This window comes from Megalobrama amblycephala, linkage group LG13 (genome assembly GCF_018812025.1).
Source record: "Megalobrama amblycephala isolate DHTTF-2021 linkage group LG13, ASM1881202v1, whole genome shotgun sequence".
Classification (NCBI taxonomy): domain Eukaryota; kingdom Metazoa; phylum Chordata; class Actinopteri; order Cypriniformes; family Xenocyprididae; genus Megalobrama; species Megalobrama amblycephala.
The window spans coordinates 36609926-36633834 of NC_063056.1; the positions used below are offsets into that span (position 1 = coordinate 36609926).

The 23909-nt window shown below is 40.0% G+C and overlaps 1 protein-coding gene across 1 annotated transcript; it reads right to left on the minus strand.

Annotated features, from left to right (window-relative positions):
* Positions 1 to 5671: 5671 nt before the first annotated feature.
* LOC125244245 (1-phosphatidylinositol phosphodiesterase-like) lies at positions 5672 to 11576 on the minus strand. The gene is made up of 3 exons (XM_048154323.1): positions 9741 to 11576; positions 9085 to 9137; positions 5672 to 7319 (listed from the first exon to the last, which is right to left on the minus strand). The coding sequence occupies exons 2-3, from the start codon at positions 9123 to 9125 to the stop codon at positions 6473 to 6475; spliced, it is 888 nt and encodes a 295-aa protein (XP_048010280.1). The 5' UTR covers positions 9126 to 9137; positions 9741 to 11576; the 3' UTR covers positions 5672 to 6472.
* Positions 11577 to 23909: the final 12333 nt, after the last annotated feature.

A 23909-nucleotide genomic window follows, 5' to 3' on the forward strand; every position in this document is an offset into this window, starting at 1 on the left:
TACCGCCACCTACCGTACAGGAGTGTGCAACATCATGTTATTTAACTGTTCTCAAATTCTGTGCATCAACCCTGTGTTTTTAAGAAATTTAAATAGAGCCTCCCTGATACTTCTTATCCCCTTTCCCTCTCCTTCTGTGCCCAGTATCCCCTTCAGATTCCACTCCCGTTCTGCCTCCTGCACCCTATCTTGAAACACTCGTCTTTCCACCTCATCCACTCTCAATCTTGTCATTATGATTTCTTCCCGCCTGGAACTTTCCCTATTTTAATATTGACAGATTTTTGTATTTTGTAATATCCCCTTCCTTTCTTATCTTCCTCCCACCATTTCTGCCATATTTCAATACCTTTCTTCTTGAATATTGCTTTTCCCTCTCCTTTCCCAAGTGGAATTGGAATTGTTATTTCTTTTTGTAATGCCTCCTTTGTGCTGGTACCCAACAAAAATGAACATCTATGCCGCCTTGATATAACCTTAACAAACTGTGATGTAGTTCTATAAGTAGATCTTCTCTGACAGATGCCATTGACTGGATGCTTTTTATGACAGCTAAGGAGTCTGTGCATAATACCACTCTATCTGGTCTAACCTCTTCCACCCACTGTAATGCAATGATGACTGCTACGATTTCTGCTGTATATACAGATAACTGATCCGATAATCTTTTTATTATATTAATTTTTAATTCTGGGATATGTATTCCAATTCCCACACATTCCTGTTTGTTCTTTGATCCATCTGTATAAATTTTGAGATAATCATAATAACTGTTTCTTAGATAATGGCTCCAATTTCCTCCATTCCCCATTCTTTTTTCTTTTCCAGGATATTAAAATCTATCTTTACTTCAGTAAAAAAACATGGTGGAATATTACTAACTGGGGTAAACATGGTAAAACCCAAGTCCTCTAATCCATATTTCCTCATTCTCTTTTCCCCGGTCCATCCAAACCCATGTCCTTGAAAATTGGAATACTCCCAGCAATCCTGAATTGTCTCCTTTGCTAGATTTTCTTTCCCACTTCCTTTCAGTCGAATCCAATATGCTAATGTAAGTTTGTCCCTTCTTAACCTCTCCTGCTTCAATGAGAATTGCATTAATGGGTGTTAATTCTATTGCTCCAATGCAAACACGTAATGCTCTGTACTGTAATCTATTCATTTTTTCTAGTGATGTTATTGCTGCTGCACCATAAACTATACAGCCATAGTGAATTGATGACCTCATGCATGCTCTATAGATATCAATTAGTGAGTTTTTGTCTGCGCCCCAGTCACATCCAGCCACAGCTCTCAGTAAATTAATAACCTTTTTGCATTTTGTTTCTAAGTGTTTTATGTGTGTTTTCCATGTATACTTACGTCAAACCACATACCCAAGTACTTAAATTCATTTACTTTCTCCATTGGCTGCTGATATAATGTTAACTTTCCATCATGACACTTGCGTTTGTGAATTTAGGCTGCTGCAAGGAAACGGATAGAACCCCTCAGAGCAGATCTAGGCAGGTGGTGCTGGGGAAGGTGGAGAGCAAGCGAAATCCCATGGTGCGCTGCAATGAACTGATCCAATGCGAAGTCAGGAATAAATAGGTTGCGTAGTTTGAACAAACAATGATTGGATGACCCATTGTCTTTAATTGAACCAATCAGCTGCTCGGAAGAGTTTCATGACTGAACTATATATGATTTCTGAAGGATCGTGTGACACTGAAGAATGGAGTAATGATGCTGAAATTTCAGTTTTGCCATTCACAGGAATACATTACATTTGAAAATATATTTAAACAGTTATTTTTAGAGATTTCCTGAGCTGTTCTCAAAGATCGGTATCGGGGCCGATTAAGCATTTTTTCCTTATGAACAATTTTGGAAGGAATCACTCGACCCTGCCGCCGCCGCCCAGGCCGTCAACAAACATCATGTAACAGGATTTACTTGTTGATATCTTAAACCCCCATTCATATGACCACTTCTCTACATTTCTTACTGCTTTCCTTATGTTCTCTAACACATATGCCACATTCTTTCCTCTCATCCATATAGCCCCATCATCCGCATATAAAGCTGATTTGATGTGATCATCTAAATTTAAAAACATGTCATTTATCATAATGTTAAACAGGACAGGACTGATTGCACTCCCCTGAGGAATACCATTATTTACATTAAACTCCATGGATACCTCTGATCCAACTTTCACTCTAATTTTCCTATCTGTTAAAAAGTCCATAATCCAATTATATAATCGTCCTCCAAAACCCATTCTACTTAGTTTAATAAGCAGTCCTTCTCTCCACATAGTATCATAAGCCTTCTCGATGTCGAAATATACAGTTGTCATCAGCTCTTTCATTTTCAACGCCTTTTCCACCTCATTACTTACTCTTACTAAAGCATCTGTTGTGGAATGCCCTTTTCGAAATCCACTTTGTATGTTATTAGTTCTCTCTGCTCTAGAACATGTGAAATCCTGCAAACTATTATTCGCTCCATCCATTTGCATAAGCGAGAAGTCAGTGCTATGGGCCTATAATTACCAGGGTTAGTTGGATCTTTACCAGGTTTGTTAAGTGGTAGTATAATTGCATTTTTCCAACAACTCGGTATCATTCCATCCCTCCATATTATATTGAATAGTCTTAAGCACTAGCTTTAATGATACTATTGGCAACTGTCGGAACATGGCATAACATAACATAATGTTAAGTTCAGACATTGTAAAGTCTACATCTATCGTTGATAAACCATCCTTCCTCTTTAATTTCACATCTTTATTTTCTCTCAGTGCAAGTTCTATCTGCTGTTTATGAATATCTGTAAGGTGATCACGACTGTGCACTGCAACAAATGCCCTACCCAACACCACTGCTTTTTCTTTGTCAGACACTACCACCTTTTCTCCATCAATCAAAGCTGGAATTTTAACATCTTTCCTTTTCCCATTCATTCTCTTAAACATAGACCATATATCCGCTAAATCTACTCCTCTACCTATTGTGGAACAGAACTCTCTCCAATTTCTCTTTTTAGTATATTTAATTATCCTGCGTGCCATTGCTCTCTTCCTTTGATATTCTATAACATTCTCTTGAGATTCTTCTTCAACGTTCTAAATGCCTTATTTCGCTCTTTAACAGCTCTGCTACATTCTTCATTCCACCAAGGAACCACTTTCTTTTTCCCTTTTGTTATTCTTTTTGGTATACTCAAAATAGCTGCATTTAAAATATGTTCTGTAACTTGCCTTGTACATTCCTCTATGTCTCCTTCTTATGTAACCGTATTTACTGACACTTCACAACAAGTCTTGAATTTTTCCCAGTCTGCTTTCTCAAAACACCATCTACTAATTGAACCTCCTTCTTGAATACATACATTTGTATTAACTATAGTGAGGACTGGATAGTGGTCACTTCCTATGGTAGAATCATTCTTGGCATACCAGTCACATGCATTTACCAAACTGTCTGACACCAACGTAAGGTCCAAACATGATGTATTACCTTTATTCACATCTATTCTTGTACCCTGTCCATTGTTAATGCAGGCCAATGATCTTTCTTGCATCATTTCTTCAACTATATTCCCATTTTTGTCTGTGTGATTGCTACCCCATAAACTGTTGTGCGCGTTAAAATCCCCACCCGATATTTCTTTCCTACATATACATTCCCTGCCATTTCATTTAATTTATTTACATCCAAATTTTTGCATGGATTATAAAAATTAACTTAATATTTCCTTCTTTCCTTGGACCACAGATCTCAACTATTACACATTCCAAATCTTCTTTACAGGGAATCTCCCTATAAGCCAACCCATCCTTAATAAAGGTAATACACCCTCCACCATTTTGATTGTTAGATCTAGCATAGCTTACAGAATTAAACCCTGGAATCACAAAATCTAGTTGTGCTCGTAACCAAGTTTCCTGAACACATACTACATCTGGAACAACATCCAATTCATGAATGAACTTTTGAAATTCTTGACCGTTAGTTATAAGGCCTTTAGCATTCCACTGTAGTATGTGTAATACCATAATCAACATCTTAACCATCAGCTTGTGTGTTTTCACCATTTTCAGTTAATGTCAACAATGCATCTGATCTGCTTTGACATCCCTCATATCAAGGAATTTCCCTGCTGCCTCTACAATAGCCTTAATTCTATCACTTTTCTTTTTCAACTGTGATGCAACATTAATGATGTGACAAATAAAACCAACAAAATTCACTTTCTTAACTACTAAAGTATCATCATCAACTTTACATTTGTGTTCACAACCATTTCGCATGTGGCCTGGAATCTGGTTTTGTGTCTCATTAACTTTTGCTGTTATGTTTCTTTCCACCATTCCACTGGAGATTTTATCATTTGATCCTGTTTCTCTTACTTTCTAAAGAGCTTCTGCATATGATACTTTATTCAAAATCCTAACCTGCTGGATTTCTCTGGCTTCTTTTTGTACTTCACACCCTCCAAATGCAGCACTATGCTCCCCTCCACAGTTACAGCATTTAACCTTTGCATCCTTTTCACTTTTACCATACTCATGCTGACCTCCACATCTAGCACATCTTAGCTTTCCTTTGCACTGCTGTGCTGTGTGCCCCATTCTTTGACATTTGTAACATCTGAGTGGTTTGGGGATGTATTCCCTCATGCTGTAATTCATGTATCCCATTTGAACTGAGCTAGGGAGGGTTTTCTCAAATTGCACCACCACAGATAGCGTTTCTTTTAATGCTCAATCTCGTTTAGTTTTTAACTTTGTAGCCTCAACTACTTTACCTCCCTGAATCTCATTTTTGACATCTTGCATTGACATACTCAGTGGAACTCCTGAGATAACTCCTCTCACTTTTGCCATTGCTCCCGGTATATGAGCCTTCATCCTTTCACCTTGGAGTGTAGACATACTTAGAATCTTATCTTGTTGTTGTTTACTGAACTTGCATATACCAGTATTCTTTTATTGTTCACAAACCTTGCAAATTTAATTTTTCCAATTTCCTTCTCAATCGCCTTGGTATGTTTGATTGGGTGGTAATGTCCACCATCCTGGTTAAACTCAATTATAACTTTCCAGTCATTTTCATGTAATTTCTCTAAATTCTCAGGCTTCTGTTTCTCATGCCGGTTAGCTTTCATTTTCTTACTATCGTTTCCCTCACCAGACTCGCTATGCTCTGACCAAGTTTTTCCCTCTATTTCTTCCTCTCAAATCCCTTTTTAATCTTGCAGATCTAGCCATCATCCATTACATTTCATCCCCATCTGAACTATTAGACATGATGCTACATTCACAGTACAGTTTATGCAGATCCACCAAAAAAAGTTTTTCTCGTACCAAAAACCTCCGTACAGCAAATCGCCAACCCACCTTCACTTCTCTAGTCACTTTGCTGCGTCACTTCCATAGACTGTTAAAAAATCACTTCTTAATCACTTCTTAAAGGGGCAACAAGTCTTAAAGGGGCCACACACGCAAGCCGTTTATACAGTTAGTGTTAATAGTAACAAATGTTACCCTCACTCCACAATGGTGAATCATATAAAAGAAAAGAAAGATGGTTCCACAGCGAATTTGAAATGCGCTGTATTGATTATTGTATACAGTCAAACAGCGCCATCTATCTGCTGTTTATTGCTATTACGGGACGTGCGTAGAGCGAGACTGTGGGTTCATACTGGATATCGTTTCCAAGCGGTTAAAATAACTTAATTTAAAAATTACTACATTGCAGATTATCTATGAACGTGTTAAGAAGTTGTTTTCATGTATTTGGAGCATACCCTGTTTTCTATTTATTAGAAATTACGATGCTTTTAGTGTGGATTATTTGTGTGTTTTGTTTTGTGTAAGATTTATTAATATATGCAGCAAACAACACCAAATATTTCATATCGTGCAGCTTTCGTTCTTGTTTTAATAGACAAAGTGATGGAAGCTAATACCAAGAGCATGTATTTAAAAAGTAATTTATTAAGATTTCATGTTGACTTTGTCACCTTCAAGAAGCTGATGAGACAGGGATTGCAATGCTTTATTTAGTTCAGAAATAATGATCATACATCACATCAGACAGTTGAGAATGTGTTAAAATGACACACCAATCAGTAATTTTCCATCAAATGTGTGTTTATACGTTTTTGGACATTATAGCTGTATAAGCTTGTTGCGTTTTTTTTTTTTTTTTTTGTGAAGAAAAAATAAGAATAAAACATTTAGCAAATAAAAAGTAATCACAAATGAATCAAAATCAAAACTTCTGGTAGTTGTTGAGCCGTATGTTTTGCCCATGCCTTTCTTTCTTTTGAGTTCACCCAGAAACTAAATTTTGTCATCATTTACTCACGCTAATGTTGTTCCAAACCCATAAGACAACAAAGAATTAGGCATATTATTATCTGATGAAAGCAACAAGAACATTACTTTCTTGATGAAACCATGTGAAAAATCTTAGGTAAGCCCATTGAATTTGATGACCATTTGAATCAAGTCAAAACCTGGAAAGTCCATGGCTATGATTCCAAAACAAGGCTTGGGATTCTTTTTAAATTCCTTTTCAAGATGATCATACAACCAAGGATTGATTTGCTTTGCCAACTTTTTTGGCCAAAAACGAAACCACCAAACTGTATTTAAGCTCGTGCCACTCGAGTAGCTCAGACTCAGAGCAGAACCTGTTCTACACTGATTGGCAGCTTCTTCCAGATGCTTTTTAATCTTTTCCTCTTTGACTTTAACATTAGTTACTTTATAGTCTCCTTTTTTGTCAGTTTCAAACAAAAGAATGCCTAGCTTAAAGGTGTTTTTCTGAACAAAAACAATCTTTCCTCTTACATCACCAATCCTCGGAACTGACGGCTCAACCCAGATATCTTTAGCATCTTCAATCACGTTTTCAACTAAACTGGGAACTCTGCTTAACTCAGGGTCAACAGGCTTCACTCTGACCAACACGGTCTCAGTTTTATGTTTAGATAAAAAGTTTCGAATTGTTTCGAGAGCATCAGGGAAAGTTGTCTTTTGGTCAATCGGTCCATGCTTAATTTTCAAGTTTTTCCCAGACACTCTCAAGTCGAAGTATCGTATCCCGGCCATTAACTGGTCCCATAGTGACCATGACTGACATTTAGCTAGTGGTCCTCCATGAAGGGCCAAGGACTCATGGGTACCAGGAATGGTGATGGTAGAAATTAAGTTTTTATCATCCAGAGTTTCCATCCAGCCAACTGCATAATTTGCAGGGAGATTGAGTGTTTTCCCATCATTAAACACTTCTGGATCACTACTCTTGTGCAGTCTGTGGAACAAAATCAGAATATGGGTTTAAAAACGTACCTGTCACACTTTCTTCATCACCAGCATAATGTATTGAATGCACTGTAAGCTCTCATTAATAAACGTAATGAGAAGTAACATACTTAAAGTAAAAAAGTAAAAACTACAAGAATCCAAACAGAAATCAAATTCAGGTTGGCAGGCAGGCTCTTCCAAAACTTTTAATCATGCTACATTTGAATGTAATTCAGAGGAAGAAGCAGGCAAACATTCTGACATATCAGTGGTGCACAATAAAAAAATGATGTGCAATACTATTGTTCCGAAGAACCCGTTCATTTCATGAATAGCTTCGTGTTCGGGTCGGTTCGGGTTTGTGACTAGAAAAACTATAAGCTATATAAGGCTTGCGTACCGTCTAATCTGATGTGACCGAAAGAGCGCGTTTTGGGAGCACATAGTATATCATTTAGGCTATATAGAGTGACAGAAGTGTTTTGAGCATGAGCTCCCGCTCTCGCGCGCTCTTTTGTTCACAACACAGCAGACTGGACTCAAACCTTTAACTGAGTGCGATACGACCCAAAAAAAAAAAAAAAAAAGTAAAATAAAATAAAAATTCTGAGGGAGCTCCAACACGATCACATGAATGCGTATCAATAGTAGCATACGCGTGTGTAATCTCGTGGAATAGGTATATAGGCTACGCCAAAATGAGTTTTTCGCATGCATATGACGCACTTTATGGCGTCTATATAACACGCTCGGTAGTCTTGGGTAGGATTAGTTGCGTGGAGTTTGTGCGTATAATACGCCATAAAGTGCGTCTCATATGCACGCGAAAAACTGTCCGAAAAACTCATTTTGGCGTAGGCTATATAATCTACGAGATTACACACGCGTAGCCTACTATTGATACGCATTTTCGTGTGATCGGGCTCCATTGGTCAGACACAGTCACTTGTGTTTGCTGGATAACAGGTGAGCCACACTGTATGTAGCACACAATTATACACAAACTAAATTAAATTATTACGCAATAATGTAAAGAGATTAGGCTCTACACTGAGCACAGCCGCAAACCAAATAAATTGCCATCTCAGAAATCAGAGCTTTGTCAAGAAAAAACTATCATACAAACTGTCTACTATTTGATATATTCAAAAGTTTAAAACCTTGTACGGGTTGGAATGAAATGATCAAATAGACGCTATTTTCTCTCTCAGAAATTAGCTTTGTCAAGAGCAGGCTACTATCATCTAAAACACTACATAATACACATTTTTTATTATTTAATATGTGTATTTAAATCTTTAAAAACATCGTATGTTAAAATGATTGAGTGAAAAGCAGCATATGAAATAAAGCGCGAGCAAGTCAAATAGCCTTGTTGCCGCCTCTGTGCGTCTCTTCACTATTGATGTGTCTTTCTATCTAAACGTTTTACGATATGATCTTGCCGTTTTACTAGCCTTCACTTTTTTCCGAACTGATTTTTTTATATGAGAGAGAAAAAATGAAAATAACAATGTAAGAATCTGAAAGCATTAGGACACAGATATGTTAGAAACATAGATTTATATTAAATTCCTTATTGAACCCTTGTAGTGATTAGTAGCCTATTCACTATATAAATATAAAATAACATTTACTTTGTTGTAGTTTTCTCTTTCTTTCTTTCTTTCTTTCTTTCTTTCTTTCTAATTAACTAAACCGCAATAACCTAATTTTCGCACATAAGAAATTCATTTATTCAGTCTTTTTTTTTTTTTTTTTTTGATACTCACAGCAGCATCAGGATACACAGAATTTTCACAGGAACTCCCATCTTCTCAGTGGTCTGAGGATAGCACAGAATAAAACAAAACATTAATACAAAACTGTGTTTACAAAGAGGTTTAAGGTGATGAATGTATTTGGAATTCTAGTTGGAGGAAACATGGTCAGATGTTGTTATTTTTATTTTTATTTATTTATTTTGACAGATAAAATAAAAACAGAAAATTATGTTGTTTAAGCCATTTCAAGACTTTTTATGGCTTTAAATTTAGCTGAACAACTGTTACTGTTACAACAAGATAAAATACTTTTGATGGACACCCAGAAACAAGTGTCAATAACAGCAGAATTTTTAGTTATAGTACTAGCAATGTAGTAATGTAAGTTTATAAGACAGAATGTAAAATTATATATACATGTGAAAAAGTGCCATGTGTGAACTGAGTGAAATTTCTCATTCTTTTGAACAAATTGCCAATTTTCTTTGGTAAATTCATGAAATTTATTTTGTACAGTTGTCTTGCTGTTTCCTACATTATCAATTGCTTATAACATGTTGATCACAAAATATTATTCTGGTTTTATGTCATATAGCCTTAACAGCATCAATTCATTTTCCTGTGAATCCTGTGGACCAGAAAATACAATTACAGATGAAGCTTACCCTATCCTTCGTCTGTGTGTCTCTGAGACTGCCAGGTGTCTGCTCTATCAGCGCTGGTTTCGTGGAGATGCTTGTGCTCTTCTCTCACATTAAGCAATTAATAAGCACTTCTTAGTCAGTGTGAGGTCCTGGAACACACTTGACCTGATTCTTAACACATAATATCTATATCCACTTCCTGTTTGCAATGATGCAGTGGTAATAAACGTTTTTTTCTCATTTCTTCTTCACATTTGAGCTGGACTTGTGACAATGCACGTAATTCTGCTGAAAGTAACCATCAGAAGATCTGTGGTTCCTCAAAGGAAGGACACGGTCAGAACAATAATCAGGTCGGCTGTGGCTTTTAAATGATGCTCACTTGGTAGTAAGGGGCCCAAAGTGTGGCAAGAAAAAATCTCCCACACCATTACACCACCAGCAGCCTGAACCTTGATACAAGATGCTTTTTTGTTGTTTAAGGCAAATTCTGGCCCTACCGTCTGAATATTGCAGCAGAAATCATTCTATTGTCCAATTTTTGTGAGCCTGTGTGAATTGTAGCCTCAGTTTCCTGTTCTTAGCTGACATGAGCGTCACCGGTGTGTGTTCTGCTGCTGTAGCTCATCTGCTTGGTTTGATATGTTGTGTGTTCAGAGATGCTCTTCTGCAGACCTCAGTTGTAACAAGTGCTTATTTGAATTGCTGTTCTATCAGCTGGAACCAGTCTGGCCATTCTTCTCTGACCTCTGGCATCAACAATGCATTTTCTGACCATTCTCTGTAAACCCTAGAGGTGGTTGTGTGTGAAAATCCCAGAAGATTAACAGTTTCTTAAATACTCAGATCAGCCCAACAACAACCATGCAACATTTAAAGTCACATAAATCACATTTCCTCCTACAAAATTAAAATTTTATAGCATGGAAACTTAATGAACAATTAAGAAATTACGTATCACTGACATTTTCACAGTTATTACTCAGTGAGAAAAATATTCATCATAGTTTGCACTTGTGATGTGCAGGAAGTAGCCACGCACTTATAACCACAAACACTCTTCAGAACAATGGTTCCTTCCTTTAAAGGCAGAAATTTTTTATTCTTGAGTTATTACAGAGGTTATTACAAAAATTTCCTCAGTGACTGGTTGGTAGAGAATAAAGCAATACAAGTGTTATGATATTTATTTGAACAGAACATGGAATTTAAAGGTTTCAGCTGGAACAGGCATAAAATACTGGACATTCAAGTGGACAATATGCAAAGAAAATCCTTATTTTCCCTCTGTATTTCTAAGTTGCATCAAACTTTGGTTTCAGCTGGAATGTGATCACATAATTGACAACCAAAATTATTTGTTCTATGTTTTGTTGACTGCAATATATCTGTAAAAAATAATATGGTGTCTTTCAGGAGTGGCTTGTGAAGTTCTGGATCCTCCATCAAAACCACAAACAAACATGAACACACAGACCAGCAGATATAAACTGTCATATATTTATGTATTTAGTATAAACTCCCTTGTGCACTGCTTAAAATTTTCTAGCATGGAAACTTAAAGTCCGTGTAAAGTCAATTCTGAGAGTTGTTTCTAAACACATTATAAATGTTACAAATGTATCGCTAAAACACTTTACAAAGACTGTGAACTATGTAGTACTGAATTGTGGAGTTTGACCGTTAAACAGTTTTTCACCAATTCTGTGTTCATTTTTTTGGGTTGAGCTAAAACGGTGGGTCGATGACGCACTGGAGCCACTGAACATGGCCCCACCCCTAACACTGTAATAGAGTACCTCAGGGATGACGTGTTTTTGTAGGCAAAACCCGGAAGCGAGTTAGCATTTTAAAGGCAGGAACACACCAAGCCGACGGTCGGCCGTCTGGCAGTTTTTGTTCGTCTGCCGACTAAGTTTTCTCAGTGTGTTCCGCACCGTCGGCTGAAGTTGGTCCTCGTCGCCTTTTTTTGGCCGATTCGAAATGTTGACTCGGCGCCGGAGCTCATCGGTCCGTCGGGCCATCTGATCATTCTGATTGGCTGTTTAGCTACTGCCATCTGCTGGTTCGGAAAGGCATTTCATCTTACACAGGCGCAGAACTGACGTGCTACTTGGCTGTTGGCTGTCTAGCGTCGGTTTGGTGTGTCAGGCCAACTTTGGACACAGACGCTGCCGACGTGAGCCAACCCCGCAGTCTGCTTTCGTCACCACTAGTTCGTCGGCGTCGGCTTGGTGTGTTCCGGCCTTAAGACTTCCGGTTCCATCGCCCTAAAGTCTATAGGTTTTTTGAATGGGTTCTTGCTAAATCACCTGAAATAAGGTCTGTGGTTAACAATGCCTGTAAATATTGTCACTTTTTGATCTATGACATAAAGCACACCAGTTATAACCTGCTTGTGATTTTTTTTTTTAAACCTTTATTGTGTCTTAAAACTCGCGGTTGCTAACAAATTGCTAAAAGGGACGACTTTGGTGGAGACTTAAGGCGTCATTATGACAAACAGGACATTTGGACAGCATTTTTCATGAAAAAGTGGATAAGTATTCATACACAGCGAGCATGTTTTTAAATAAAGTTGTTTTTTAAATAAAGTTTGAAGAAGCTTGGTGGCGACGACGTTGATCTGCGACCATGGTGTGCTGTAGTCCGTTTATAGCCTGCTGTTAGCTTTTTATATCTGACGATTTTATTTAGGCTTCAAAATGTATAAATGTTGTGTTAACTTGTAAAGATTATCTTGATAGACAAAACATGTAAGTGTCATAACATTTTGATAAACACAGCTCAATTGCGAGTTACTGTCATTACCGTTGGTTACTACAGCCTACAGTTTGCTAGCTAGCTATGCCTTCGTCATGCTACCATATTACCTGAATGCGATAATATACAAAACAGCTCGGTCTCCTTATTTAAATTTCCATAAAATGATGATATGAAGGAGAGGTGGTGTAACGAGACGGGACTCAGGCAGGGATCCAACTGCAAAGCTTTTATTAAAAGTGAGCGTGGTCACTTTTAACTGCCACCTGTCACGATCAACTGACGGTGATCGTGACAGGTGGATTAATTTTGTGAAGTGCCATGGAGAGCTGACAGTCACCACCAACACCCGTCTTTGCAGTGATAATTTTACACCTGATAGTTTTACAAACTTTCATCAGAGAAATTTGGGATTCACTGATAATCCGCTGTTATTGGTGAATGGGCCTCGGCCTTCATCCTCCCATCCCGCCGACAACCGATGATATGGGGCAGGACCGACTATCTCCCGTCCCGGCCTCCTGTCTCCCAACATCTGATGCCACAGTTGGCAGTATGTGCCCACCAATGAGTGTAAATTGCCTTGTGTGCTTATGTTATAATTATTAGGTAGTCCACAATAACTCTGCTAAATTTTGCAACCCTCTAACATGATTCTTTTTTATATGCATCAGTATGTTTGACTCATTAGATTAGACAAGTAAGTTGAGAGATGGCATCTTTCTCATGAGTGGGTGTGGTTTCAGGGCCGAGAGCGGTCCCCAGCGTTTTGAGAGCAAAGAATATATTTTTTTTTTTAAGATTTTGATAACTTATTTTATTTACTTGGTGTTTTTTTTTTATATTTAAATTTGGCTAGGTGGTTAATGTTAACACATTTTTCTGTGGTGTGATAAACCCAGAATACATGCATATTTTAATATTGCTTTATACAGACTTTAATGAACATTTCAGAAATTACATATCACTGACATTTTCACAGTTAATACTCAGTGAGAAAAAATGCATCATAGTTTGCACTTGTGAAGTGCAGGAAGTAGCCACTCACCTTAACCACAAACACTCTTTAGCACAATGCTAACCACAGAAACATCTAACATAATGGAACAATTAATGCTGGCAAGTCTTTTGCTTTACTAAAAACACTCAAAATAACACATACAACTTCCAACATTTACTTTTGTAAGACTTTCAAAAAGATTTTCCTGCTAGACAAAAACAGATCAAGCATCCTGCAATAAAGCAATAAAACTCATTTAGAGAGAAGATTTCAAAGAAATAGCAAAGGACAACCCTTGCCCTAACCCTCCCTCCACACACACACACACACACACACACACACACACACACTCTTTCCTTTCCCCTGACTCAAGTCACTGAAAGTACTCTGAGATGTATAAGGTAACTTGGGTATTTATTGTTTTTTCCTTTCATGTTTGTGTGACGAGCAGGGCGGGCGAGAGCCGTGAGGGAACGGCGCGAGGCCGGTGGCACGAGTGATAATGAGCATCACCTGCGAGGCGCGCCGGCCTCGAGTCTCTCACAGAGGAGCTCCGGAGGCATAAAAGGAGGAGCGACAACCGTGAAGGACGAGAGAGGACCAGGCCTGGACTTTATTTTATGTTTTATTATGTTTGTGTGGCCGGCAGACGTCCGCGAGGGTCTGCCGGCATTACTTTCGTTTTGTTCTTTGTTTATTTCTAATTAAAGTTTTGTTGAATGTTCGCCGGTTCCCGCCTCCTTCTTCCCGTTTACGAACTACGTTACAGTTTGTTATCATTTTAAATGTCTCAGTGCGAATGGTAAAATGGTCTCAATTTCACAGCAGTCACTGGTATTATGAAGAAGATTGAAAACTAAGGAAAATTCTGTCCTCTTTTTGGGTGGTGCCTTTTGTGAAAACCCACTCCTCTTCCCCAAAACAGGTGTTGGTGTAATAAATATTTATAACCCTTTGTTTGGTCTGTATATAAGGTAAATTGCAAAGCGGTCAGGGGGGATTTTCTGTAGCCAGAGGCCCCCACTGATGGACAAGTGTCTTAAAACACTAATCCACCACTGCGTGCATGTGCATTTCAACTGATGTTATGCATTTATTATTTCTGAATTTACTTCTAATAGTCCAACTATGAAAATGACATGATATATTTTACTTGACAAATAAAATGTTATATTTGATTTACTCTGGATTCTTCTGAAATCATTATGACCGGTAGATTATTGGAGTCCATATTTCCGCAAATCTGCGTCAGGATAGATTAAGACTAAAGGCTCAATGAAAGGAGCATGTGGGCACATCATGGGACTTTTTGATTTTTGTCTATCAACTGGCTTAGCAAGTTGCAGTGCCGTGACTAAGAAAACTGTATTTTTGTATGAACAAGCATGTGGCGGTTCGACTCAAATGCGTTAGTAAACTCTGCACCCTCTGACTAAGACCAGAACTGGCAAGTTTGTGATCGTGAAAAGCACTCAACGGCCGAAGTGACTTTTCTAAGTGATATGGGTCTGTAATGAAAGAATAATTGAAAATATGAGATACCCAGAATAATCAAATATCTAAATTAATACATAACGAATTATTAATTTCTAATTGGAAACACAACCTAAGAGTAATAATCATTTGAAATTGGAGTCTGTAACATCTGCATCCGCCATCCATTCCTCCAACCGCCAGAGGGAGCCATCTCCCGAATATTGAACACTGCCGGTTCTCCCCTCTCTTCCTGTCTACACTTGTTATAAGCCATGTTGTTTATGCATTATTTTGCGAAGTATTGCCAGTTTACCCTGTCTCTTCCAAGCGTTTCTTCTATTACTGATTGTTTGCACGTGCATGTCTCCTTGCCTGTTTCTGACCTCGTCTTTTGGATTACCCTTTTGGATTAGTTTACTGTCTGGACTGCCTCTATTGTTATCGACCTTTTGCCCATTGTTTGACCACGATTCCTGCTCAATATCCCTCTCTGTTTGTGCTGTTGTGTTTAATAAACCTCCGCACATGGATTCGAACACTCAACCGAGTAGCCTCCATTACAGAATACTTCGCCGGAACAGAATCCAGCGGAGCTAACGCAACTACAGGCCACGTTCGCTTACCAGAATGAAATGATCAAGGATTTCCAAGGCCAGCTCACTTCACTACGAGCTGCTAACGAACATCTCACACGCTATATTCAATCCCTCCCACCGACCAGGCCTGATCCGGTAAGATTTTCATTACCTGATAAGTTTGATGGTACAGCTGAGAAATGCAGAGGATTTTTGCGTCAATGTACGATCTATTTCAATAACCAGCCTGAAGCTTTTCTTAGAGATTTGACTAAATGCTCTTTCATGATGTCATTGTTAATGGGAAGAGCTCTCCAGTGGGCATCAGCTGTCTGGGATCAGGATGACTGTGTAAGAACCTCGTATGATTATTTCACCAAGCAAATACGTGAAGTTTTTGAATATCCTGCGGAAGGGAGAGATGTTTCGTCACAGCAGCTGATTATGCCGTAGAATTTCGTACCCTAGCGGCGCAAAGTGGCTGGAATGAGGCAGCACTGAAACCAGTGTTTAAGCAGGGCCTCAGTCAGACGTTACAGGCTGAACTTGCATGCAAGGACGTGGGCTCAGATCTTCATCAACTGATTTCAATGGCTATAAAACTTGATAACCTCCTATGTAACAACCCACCCAGTTTGCTTGCAGCCTCAGCATCTGTCCCAGCCACAAATTTTCAGGAACGAGTCGAGCCCAGGCAGATCGGATACACAAGAGTGTCTATGGAAGAACGTGAACGACACAGAACCAACCGTCTGTGTTTCTACTGTGGTCAACCAGGTCATCAGTGTCGTTCATGTCCTAACAAGCCCACCACGACCAAAGTGAGTACTGCCTTAACGACTATGCTGACTAGATGTTTTACTCTTCTCCTAACACTCTCATATGCTAATTCTACTCAATGTGTTCCAGCGTTAATTGACTCCGGCTCAGCATTGAATTTGATCCATCATGAACTGGTCCATAAACTCAAAATACCTGTTATCCTGTGTATACCACCTATCAACATAACAGCCATTAATAGCCAACCTATTGGTGGAGGCATTACTCATCAAACTGCTCCTGTTACAGTCAAGATAGGCCTGTTCCACTCAGAAACAATCTCTTTGTATGTAACATCAATACCCCAGCATCCTGTAGTCTTGGGGAATCCATGGCTAACTATTCATGATCCACAAATTTCCTGGAATTCCAAAGAACTTACTAAATGGTCACCGCATTGCTACAATCATTTCCTCCAGCTCCAGTTACAACTCCCATTTTTAACCACCAGCATTGAAAGCCCAGCAACTAATGAACCAGTTTCTATTCCCCCAGAGTATGCTGACTACAGTAAGGCCTTCAGCAAAACAAAAGCCACCCAGTTACCTCCACATCGCCCTTGGGACTGTGCGATTGAACTGTTACCAAACACTGCACCTCCTAAGAGCAAGGTATATCCATTAACCATTCCTGAAACGCATGCCATGGAGAAATACATTGAAGAGGCTCTAGAATCCGGTTTCATCCGTCCTTCCACATCTCCAGCAGCATCAGGTTTTTTCTTTGTTGAGAAGAAGGATGGTGGTCTACGTCCCTGCATCGATTACCGAGGTCTCAACTCCATTACCATCAAGAACAGGTACCCACTGCCATTAGTTCCCTCTGCATTAGAACAGTTGCGTGAAGCCACCATTTTCACTATATTAGACCTGCGCAGTGCTTATAATTTAATCAGAATCCGAGAAGGTGACGAATGGAAGACGGCTTTTATCACCACCAGGGGGCACTATGAATACTCTGTTATGCCGTATGGCCTGGCCAATGCTCCACCCGTGTTCCAGTCCTTCATTAATGAGATTTTCCGTGACATCCTGAACCACTATGTTATTGCTTACATAGATGACATTCTGATCTACTCAGAAACACGTGAGTTACACATCCAGCATGTAAGAAATGTTCTGTGTCAATTACTGGCTAACAACTTGTATGTCAAGGCTGAGAAATGTGAATTTCATGTCTCTAGTACAACCTTCCTTGGCTACAGGATTAGTCATAGAGGAGTAGAGATGGACACCGGGAAAGTTGAGGCAGTCACAGAATGGCCACGTCCTACCACGGTAAAGGAATTGCAAAGGTTTTTGGGATTTGCTAATTTTTATAGGAGGTTTATCCGCAACTACAGTTCCATTGCAGCTCCTCTGACATCATTGCTTAAGGGTAAACCAAAGAAATTGTCTTGGACTCAGTCTGCTCAGACAGGTTTTGAGACTCTGAAAACCAGCTTTACTACTGCCCCAATTCTGAAACATCCAGATCCTGAATTACCATTCATTGTGGAAGTAGATGCTTCAGACTTTGGCATTGGAGCAGTTCTATCTCAGAGACACGGAAACCCTGGTAAAATATTTCCCTGTGCTTTTTTCTCCAGAAAACTAACAACAGCAGAAAGAAACTATGACGTGGGTAACAAGGAACTGTTGTCTATCAAAGCAGCGCTGGCAGAGTGGAGACACTGGTTGGAGGGAGCTCGCCATCCTTTTCAGGTTATTACTGACCACAAAAATTTGGAATACATCAAGTCTGCAAAACGTCTCAATCCAAGACAAGCCCGCTGGTCATTGTTCTTCACGAGGTTTCAATTCACAGTCACTTATCGCCCAGGAAGCAAGAATGGCAAAGCTGACGCCCTTTCACGAAGATTTGATTCAAATGAAACCTCTTGCTGTCAGGGGCCAATTCTACCTCCTCCTGTTATTGTGGCACCCATTCGTTGGGATATAATGGAGGAACTGCAACGTGAACAGCAAACAGAACCCACTCCCCCTGAATGTCCTCCTTGCCATCATTTTGTCCCAAGATCTCTTCGCCAGCGAATCACACAATGGGTGCACACATCTCTGAGCTCTAGGCATCCTGGCATTCAACGGACAGTAGAACTGGTGCATAACTCCTTTTGGTGGCCTAGACTAATTAATGATGTTTCTATGTATGTCAAGTCTTGCAGTGTGTGTGCTCAGTCCAAGACACCCCGAGAACTCCCAGCTGGTCTCCTTGAACCTCTGCCAATTCCTCAGCGCCCCTGGTCTCATCTGGCTGTGGACTTCGTTACTGATCTACCCAGTTCCAATGGGTACACCACAATCCTGGTAATTATTGATCGCTTCTCTAAAGCATGTCGTCTTATCCCATTAAAAGGCTTACCCACAGCAATGGAAATGGCACAAGCATTATTTCACCACGTTTTTCGTGTCTATGGAATACCTGAGGATATAGTCTCTGACAGGGGTTCACAATTCACGTCTCATGTTTGGCAAGCTTTCTGCAAGCAATTGGACATTAATGTGAGCTTAACATCTGGCTATCATCCCCAGGCTAATGGACAGGTTGAGAGACTGAACCAAGAATTGGGACGTTATCCCAGGTCCTACTGTAGTCGAGAACAACAACGTTGGAGTGACTTTTTACCTGGGGCGGAATATGCACAGAATTCACTTACTCATTAATCTACAGGACTCACCCCCCTTCAAGTGTTTTCTAGGTTATCAGCCTCCCATGTTCCCTTGGTCTAGAAAACCTTCTGAAGTGCCTGCGGTGGATGATTGGGTCCGAAGAAGTGAACGAGTGTGGGACAGCGCCCATGTGAGGCTGCAGAGGGCAATCAGAGCCCAGAGGATCAAGGCAGACCGCAGGAGGCGTCCCCATCCAAACTACCAGCCGGGTCAGAGGGTCTGGCTGTCGACTCGAGATCTACGTTTGCGGCTGCCCAGCAGGAAGCTCAGCCCACAGTATGTAGGCCCATTTCGTATCTTAAGACAGATTAATCCGGTAACCTACAGGCTGGAGCTTCCAGCTCATTATCTCTCCTTCCTCCCTGTTGAAACCGGTCCACCCTGCTTCCGGCCCCACTACTGAGGAGAGGGAACCCCCTCCACCACTGGACATTGATGGAGCTCCGGCTTACCTGGTAAAGGAGATTCTGGATTCCAGGCGTCATGGGGGCTGGTTGCAATACCTGGTGGACTGGGAGGGCTGTGGTCCTGAGGAGAGATCATGGGTGGCAGCCAAGGACATCTTAGACCCATCTTTGACCCAGGAGTTCCACCAGGCACACCCCGATCATCCTGCACCCAGACCAAGGGGATGGCCACGAAGAACACCTGGAGGTGTTCATAGGGGGAGGGATTCTGTAACATCTGCATCCGCCATCCATTCCTCCAACCGCCAGAGGGAGCCGTCTCCCTAATATTGAACACTGCCGGTTCTTCTCCCCTCTCTTCCTGTCTACACTTGTTATAAGCCAGTTTACCCTGTCTCTACAAAGCGTTTCTTCTATTACTGATTGTTTGCACGTGTCTCCTTGCCTGTTTCTGACCTCGTCTTTTGGATTACCCTTTTGGATTAGTTTACTGTCTGGACTGCCGCTATTGTTATCGACATTTTGCCTGTTGTTTGACCACGATTCCTGCTCAATATCCCTCTCTGTTTGTGCTGATGTGTTTAATAAACCTCCGCACATGGATTCGAACACTCAACCGAGTCAGCCTCCGTTACAGAGTCAGATTAAACGAGTGAAATTAAGTGAACTTAACAGAGGCACTGAAAAGGCATACACGCGTTAACCTTCGCCCAGGCCGTCGGATTCCATTTTTAGGCCGATGCGGGGTTCCTTACACTTTCCTGATCAAGCCCTATGCAAAGCATTCTGGGAACTATAAATACACTGCCCAGTCTCAGTCAATGCAACAAAAATGATTCATTTAGTCCCAACACAAATGGATTAAGCCAACTTGATATTTTACAGATTACATTTCATGTAATGTAATAAAATTGAGGCTAGTGACAATTAAAGATTTGTGTTGCTTTAGCTCATTTAATTTAACAAAAATCATTTTTTTGTGGTGTGTGTTTGGGGCATGGTGTTTGAATCTTGTGTGTCGGGTTCCGGGACAGTTCATGTGCTCATGTTGAGTTTTACTTGAGCACAGGGGTGTTGGTCTTGTTTCATTGGCCATATGTTTTTTTCTTGTCATGTTCATCATGAACACAGGGTTGTTGGTCTTGTTTCATTGGCCATATGTTTTTTCTTGTCATGTTCATCATGAGCACATGATCTGGGTGTTTGTTCCTGCACCATGTGCTCTTGTCTAGTCTTATGTGAAGTTTTTATTGTTTTTTTTGTTTTAATTTTGAGTACAAAAAACACCCATAGCTCTCTGTGTTTGAGTCCTTGTCTCACCCATAAACCCACACCTGGAGAACACTGAGGACAGCCTCAACCCACTTTGAGGTTATTTCCTGTGTGAACTTATATATCAGCTCATAGGGCCCCCAGGTTTTCCTCATTCATTATTTCTTTCCTTTCTGTAATTTTACTAACCCTAACTCTACCTGTCCTTCTGGTCTGGTGACCACACAGTCTTAGCATGTACATATATCTTTCGACCACTTTGAATCACTAAAAAAGTAGTGACTTAGTGAATCACAAAGCAAGTGGTTCCTTCCCTATTGGTAATGGCAGACATTTTTAGAGTTATTACTGAGGTTATTATAAAATTTTCCCCAGTGACTGTGGTTGGCAGAGAATAAAGCAATACAAGTGTTATGCTATAGTTTATTTAAACAGAAAAATGGAATTTAAAGGTTTCGACTGGAACTGTCATAAATACTGAACATTCAAGTGGAAAATATGCAAAGAAAATCATTTTTTTCTGTATTTCTAAGTTTCATCAAACTTAGGTTTCAGCTGGAATGTGATACATAATTGACAACCAAAATTATTTAATTAACTTAATTTAAACCTTAATTACTGGAGAATAAAAAAGTAAGTGAATATCTCACAAATCCTGATTGACATTCAAAAACTACTTTTAATCAATTGGGTACAGAACTGTTTCTTGTTCTGATACCACTAAAGAAAGAAAGAACACTTGGGACTACCGGATTGGAGGCACCACCGGATATGGGACCACTGGAGTTGGAGGAACTGGGACCAACGGACTTGGGACACCAGACATAGAGGCACTGGGACCACCCGACTAAGGGGCACTGGGCCACCGGACTTGGAGGCGTTGGCACTAATGGACTTGGGACCTCTGTACTTGGAGGCGCTGGGACTACTGGACTTGGGACCACTGGACATAGGGGCACTGGGACCACTGAACTTGGAGGCGCTGGAACTACTGGATTTAGGACCACCCGACTTAGGGCCACGGGGACCAACGGACTTGGGACCACCTGACTTAGGGGCACTGAGACCACCAAACTTGGAGGTGCTGGGACCACTGGACATGGAGGCGCTGGAACTACTGGACTTGGGACCACCTGACTTAGGGGCACTGGGACCTCCAGACTTGGAGGTGCTGGGACTACTGGACTTGGGACCACTGGACTTGGAGGTGCTGGGACCAGTGGATTTGAGACCACCAGACTTGGGACCAGTGGATTTGGAGGCGTTGGAACTAACTGACTTGAGACCACCAGACTTGGAGATACTGGGACTACTGGGCTTGGGACTACCCAACTTAGGGGCACTGGGAACACCAGGCTTGGGAGCAACAGACTTGAAGGTCCTGGAACTACTGGACTTGGGACCACTGAACTTGGAGGTGCTGGGACCAACAGACTTGAGACCACTAAACTTGGGACCACTGAACTTTGGTAGGTGCTAGGACTAGTAGACTTGGATCCACCTGACTTAGGGGCATTAGGACCACCAGATTTAGAGGTGCTAGGACCACTGGACTTGGGACTACTGGACTTGGGGAAAAAACAGGGCAAAAAGCAACTTATAGTCCAAAAAAAAAAAAAAAAACACAAGGCACACAAAACCAGGAATACATAACATAGGGCCATTCTGTTATGATAAAAAAGAGGTAAGAACTACTGCCAGATTTTTGCAGTGATTTATGGCTGTAGGAATCTATAACATTAATTGGCAGTGCCATTAGATACAGTATTTATTAAGCATTTGTCTATGGGCTCTGTTAGCTCACATTTTCTACAGCAGCTGACTTGTATGTGATACAAGCCCCCTGGTGGTGAAATCATGCAAAACTCTTCTCATACATGTTGAACACAGATTAAGTTCCATGTCCCTGAAAATGCAAAATTGAGACTCGTCAACTAAAACTAACACTAAAAACATTTCTGTTAACTTCCAGGAGCGGATTGTAAGTTCTGGATCCTACAAAACCACAAACATGAACACACAAAGCAGCTCTCAGAATCTGTCCTGATCACATTGGATTTGACTGATTGTTTGACGTGATTGTGATGATGTTATAGTACCTTTACATCCTCAGCCAAAGCTTTCCCAGTCAAAACACAGAAACTGATCGTCACACAGAGCTGAAAGACTGACAACACTATCATCATGATATCTAGTCCTCTGATGATAATCTACAGGTGGGTGAAGAGCAGAGTGGAAACTTATTTAAAAAAATTACATCATTTTCATTTTTTGAGTTAACTGTCAAAATATTTGTTGTAACAATATTTGTTTGGTGAACTACACTATACAAATTTCCATCTTTTTCTCTGTTGTGGAAAACGATTCACTGTAATCATACAGTGAATAATTGTAGGAGTTGCAGTATCAAGTTGCTGTCCTACTTTCCTTTGCCAGATTTATTGAATACAGCACAACAGCTGTGATATCCATTGCAGCACTGAATAAGTTCAGAATCATTATGACCAGCTGTAAAACACAAACAATATTTAAAAAAACAACAACAGAAATATCATAAAGACAGATATAATGTAAGATAGACACTTACCAGACAAGTACTGAGAAACTCAGTGTGGAAAAATGCACACTATTACTAAAATGACCAAAAATACAATACAGGCAATAAGCAAACAAATAAATATATCTGTGCTTTATTATGAATTTATGAATAAATCAAATGAAATGTCACATATAATTTACTTTTTGAAAAGACATTGTATAACATGAACTGAATTAGAAACATAAACCTGATCAAAATGAGACCCAAATCTTACCACACTCCTGAGCCAAAAGGGTCTCTAGGATATTGTATCCAGGCAATAGTAGTACTGATCCTGATCTTTTTAAGGTGGAGTCCCTGTCAGTGAAAATCATATTTCCCTTTTGTTACTTTTGAAATTTAAAGAACGCAAGTCTATAGTTTGGATGTAACTGAAGACATAATAAACACTGTTATGAACAAATATTAAGCCAGCATAAAAACGATCTTACATTGACTTTAAAGTAGTGGTGTTCCGTATTGCAGTGCAATTTTCAATGAAGACACATATCGACGCTTGTATTGTTTTTAGAAAATAGCATGATCAATGACAAACAACGTCTTAATTTCTGTTCAATCACTTTGCATGTCCGAACTTCATAAGCAAGTTGACATTCAGGTTGGTTGAATT

What these genes read in the sequence shown, in the direction of transcription:
- LOC125244245 (XM_048154323.1), bottom strand. Translation starts at nt 9,125, where the DNA reads ATGGGAGTTCCTGTGAAAATTCTGTGTATCCTGATGCTGCT. An exon ending in CTGTGTATCCTGATGCTGCT is followed by an intron (nt 7,320 to 9,084) that starts GTGAGTATCAAA and finishes TTTGTTCCACAG; the next exon opens with ACTGCACAAGAGTAGTGATC.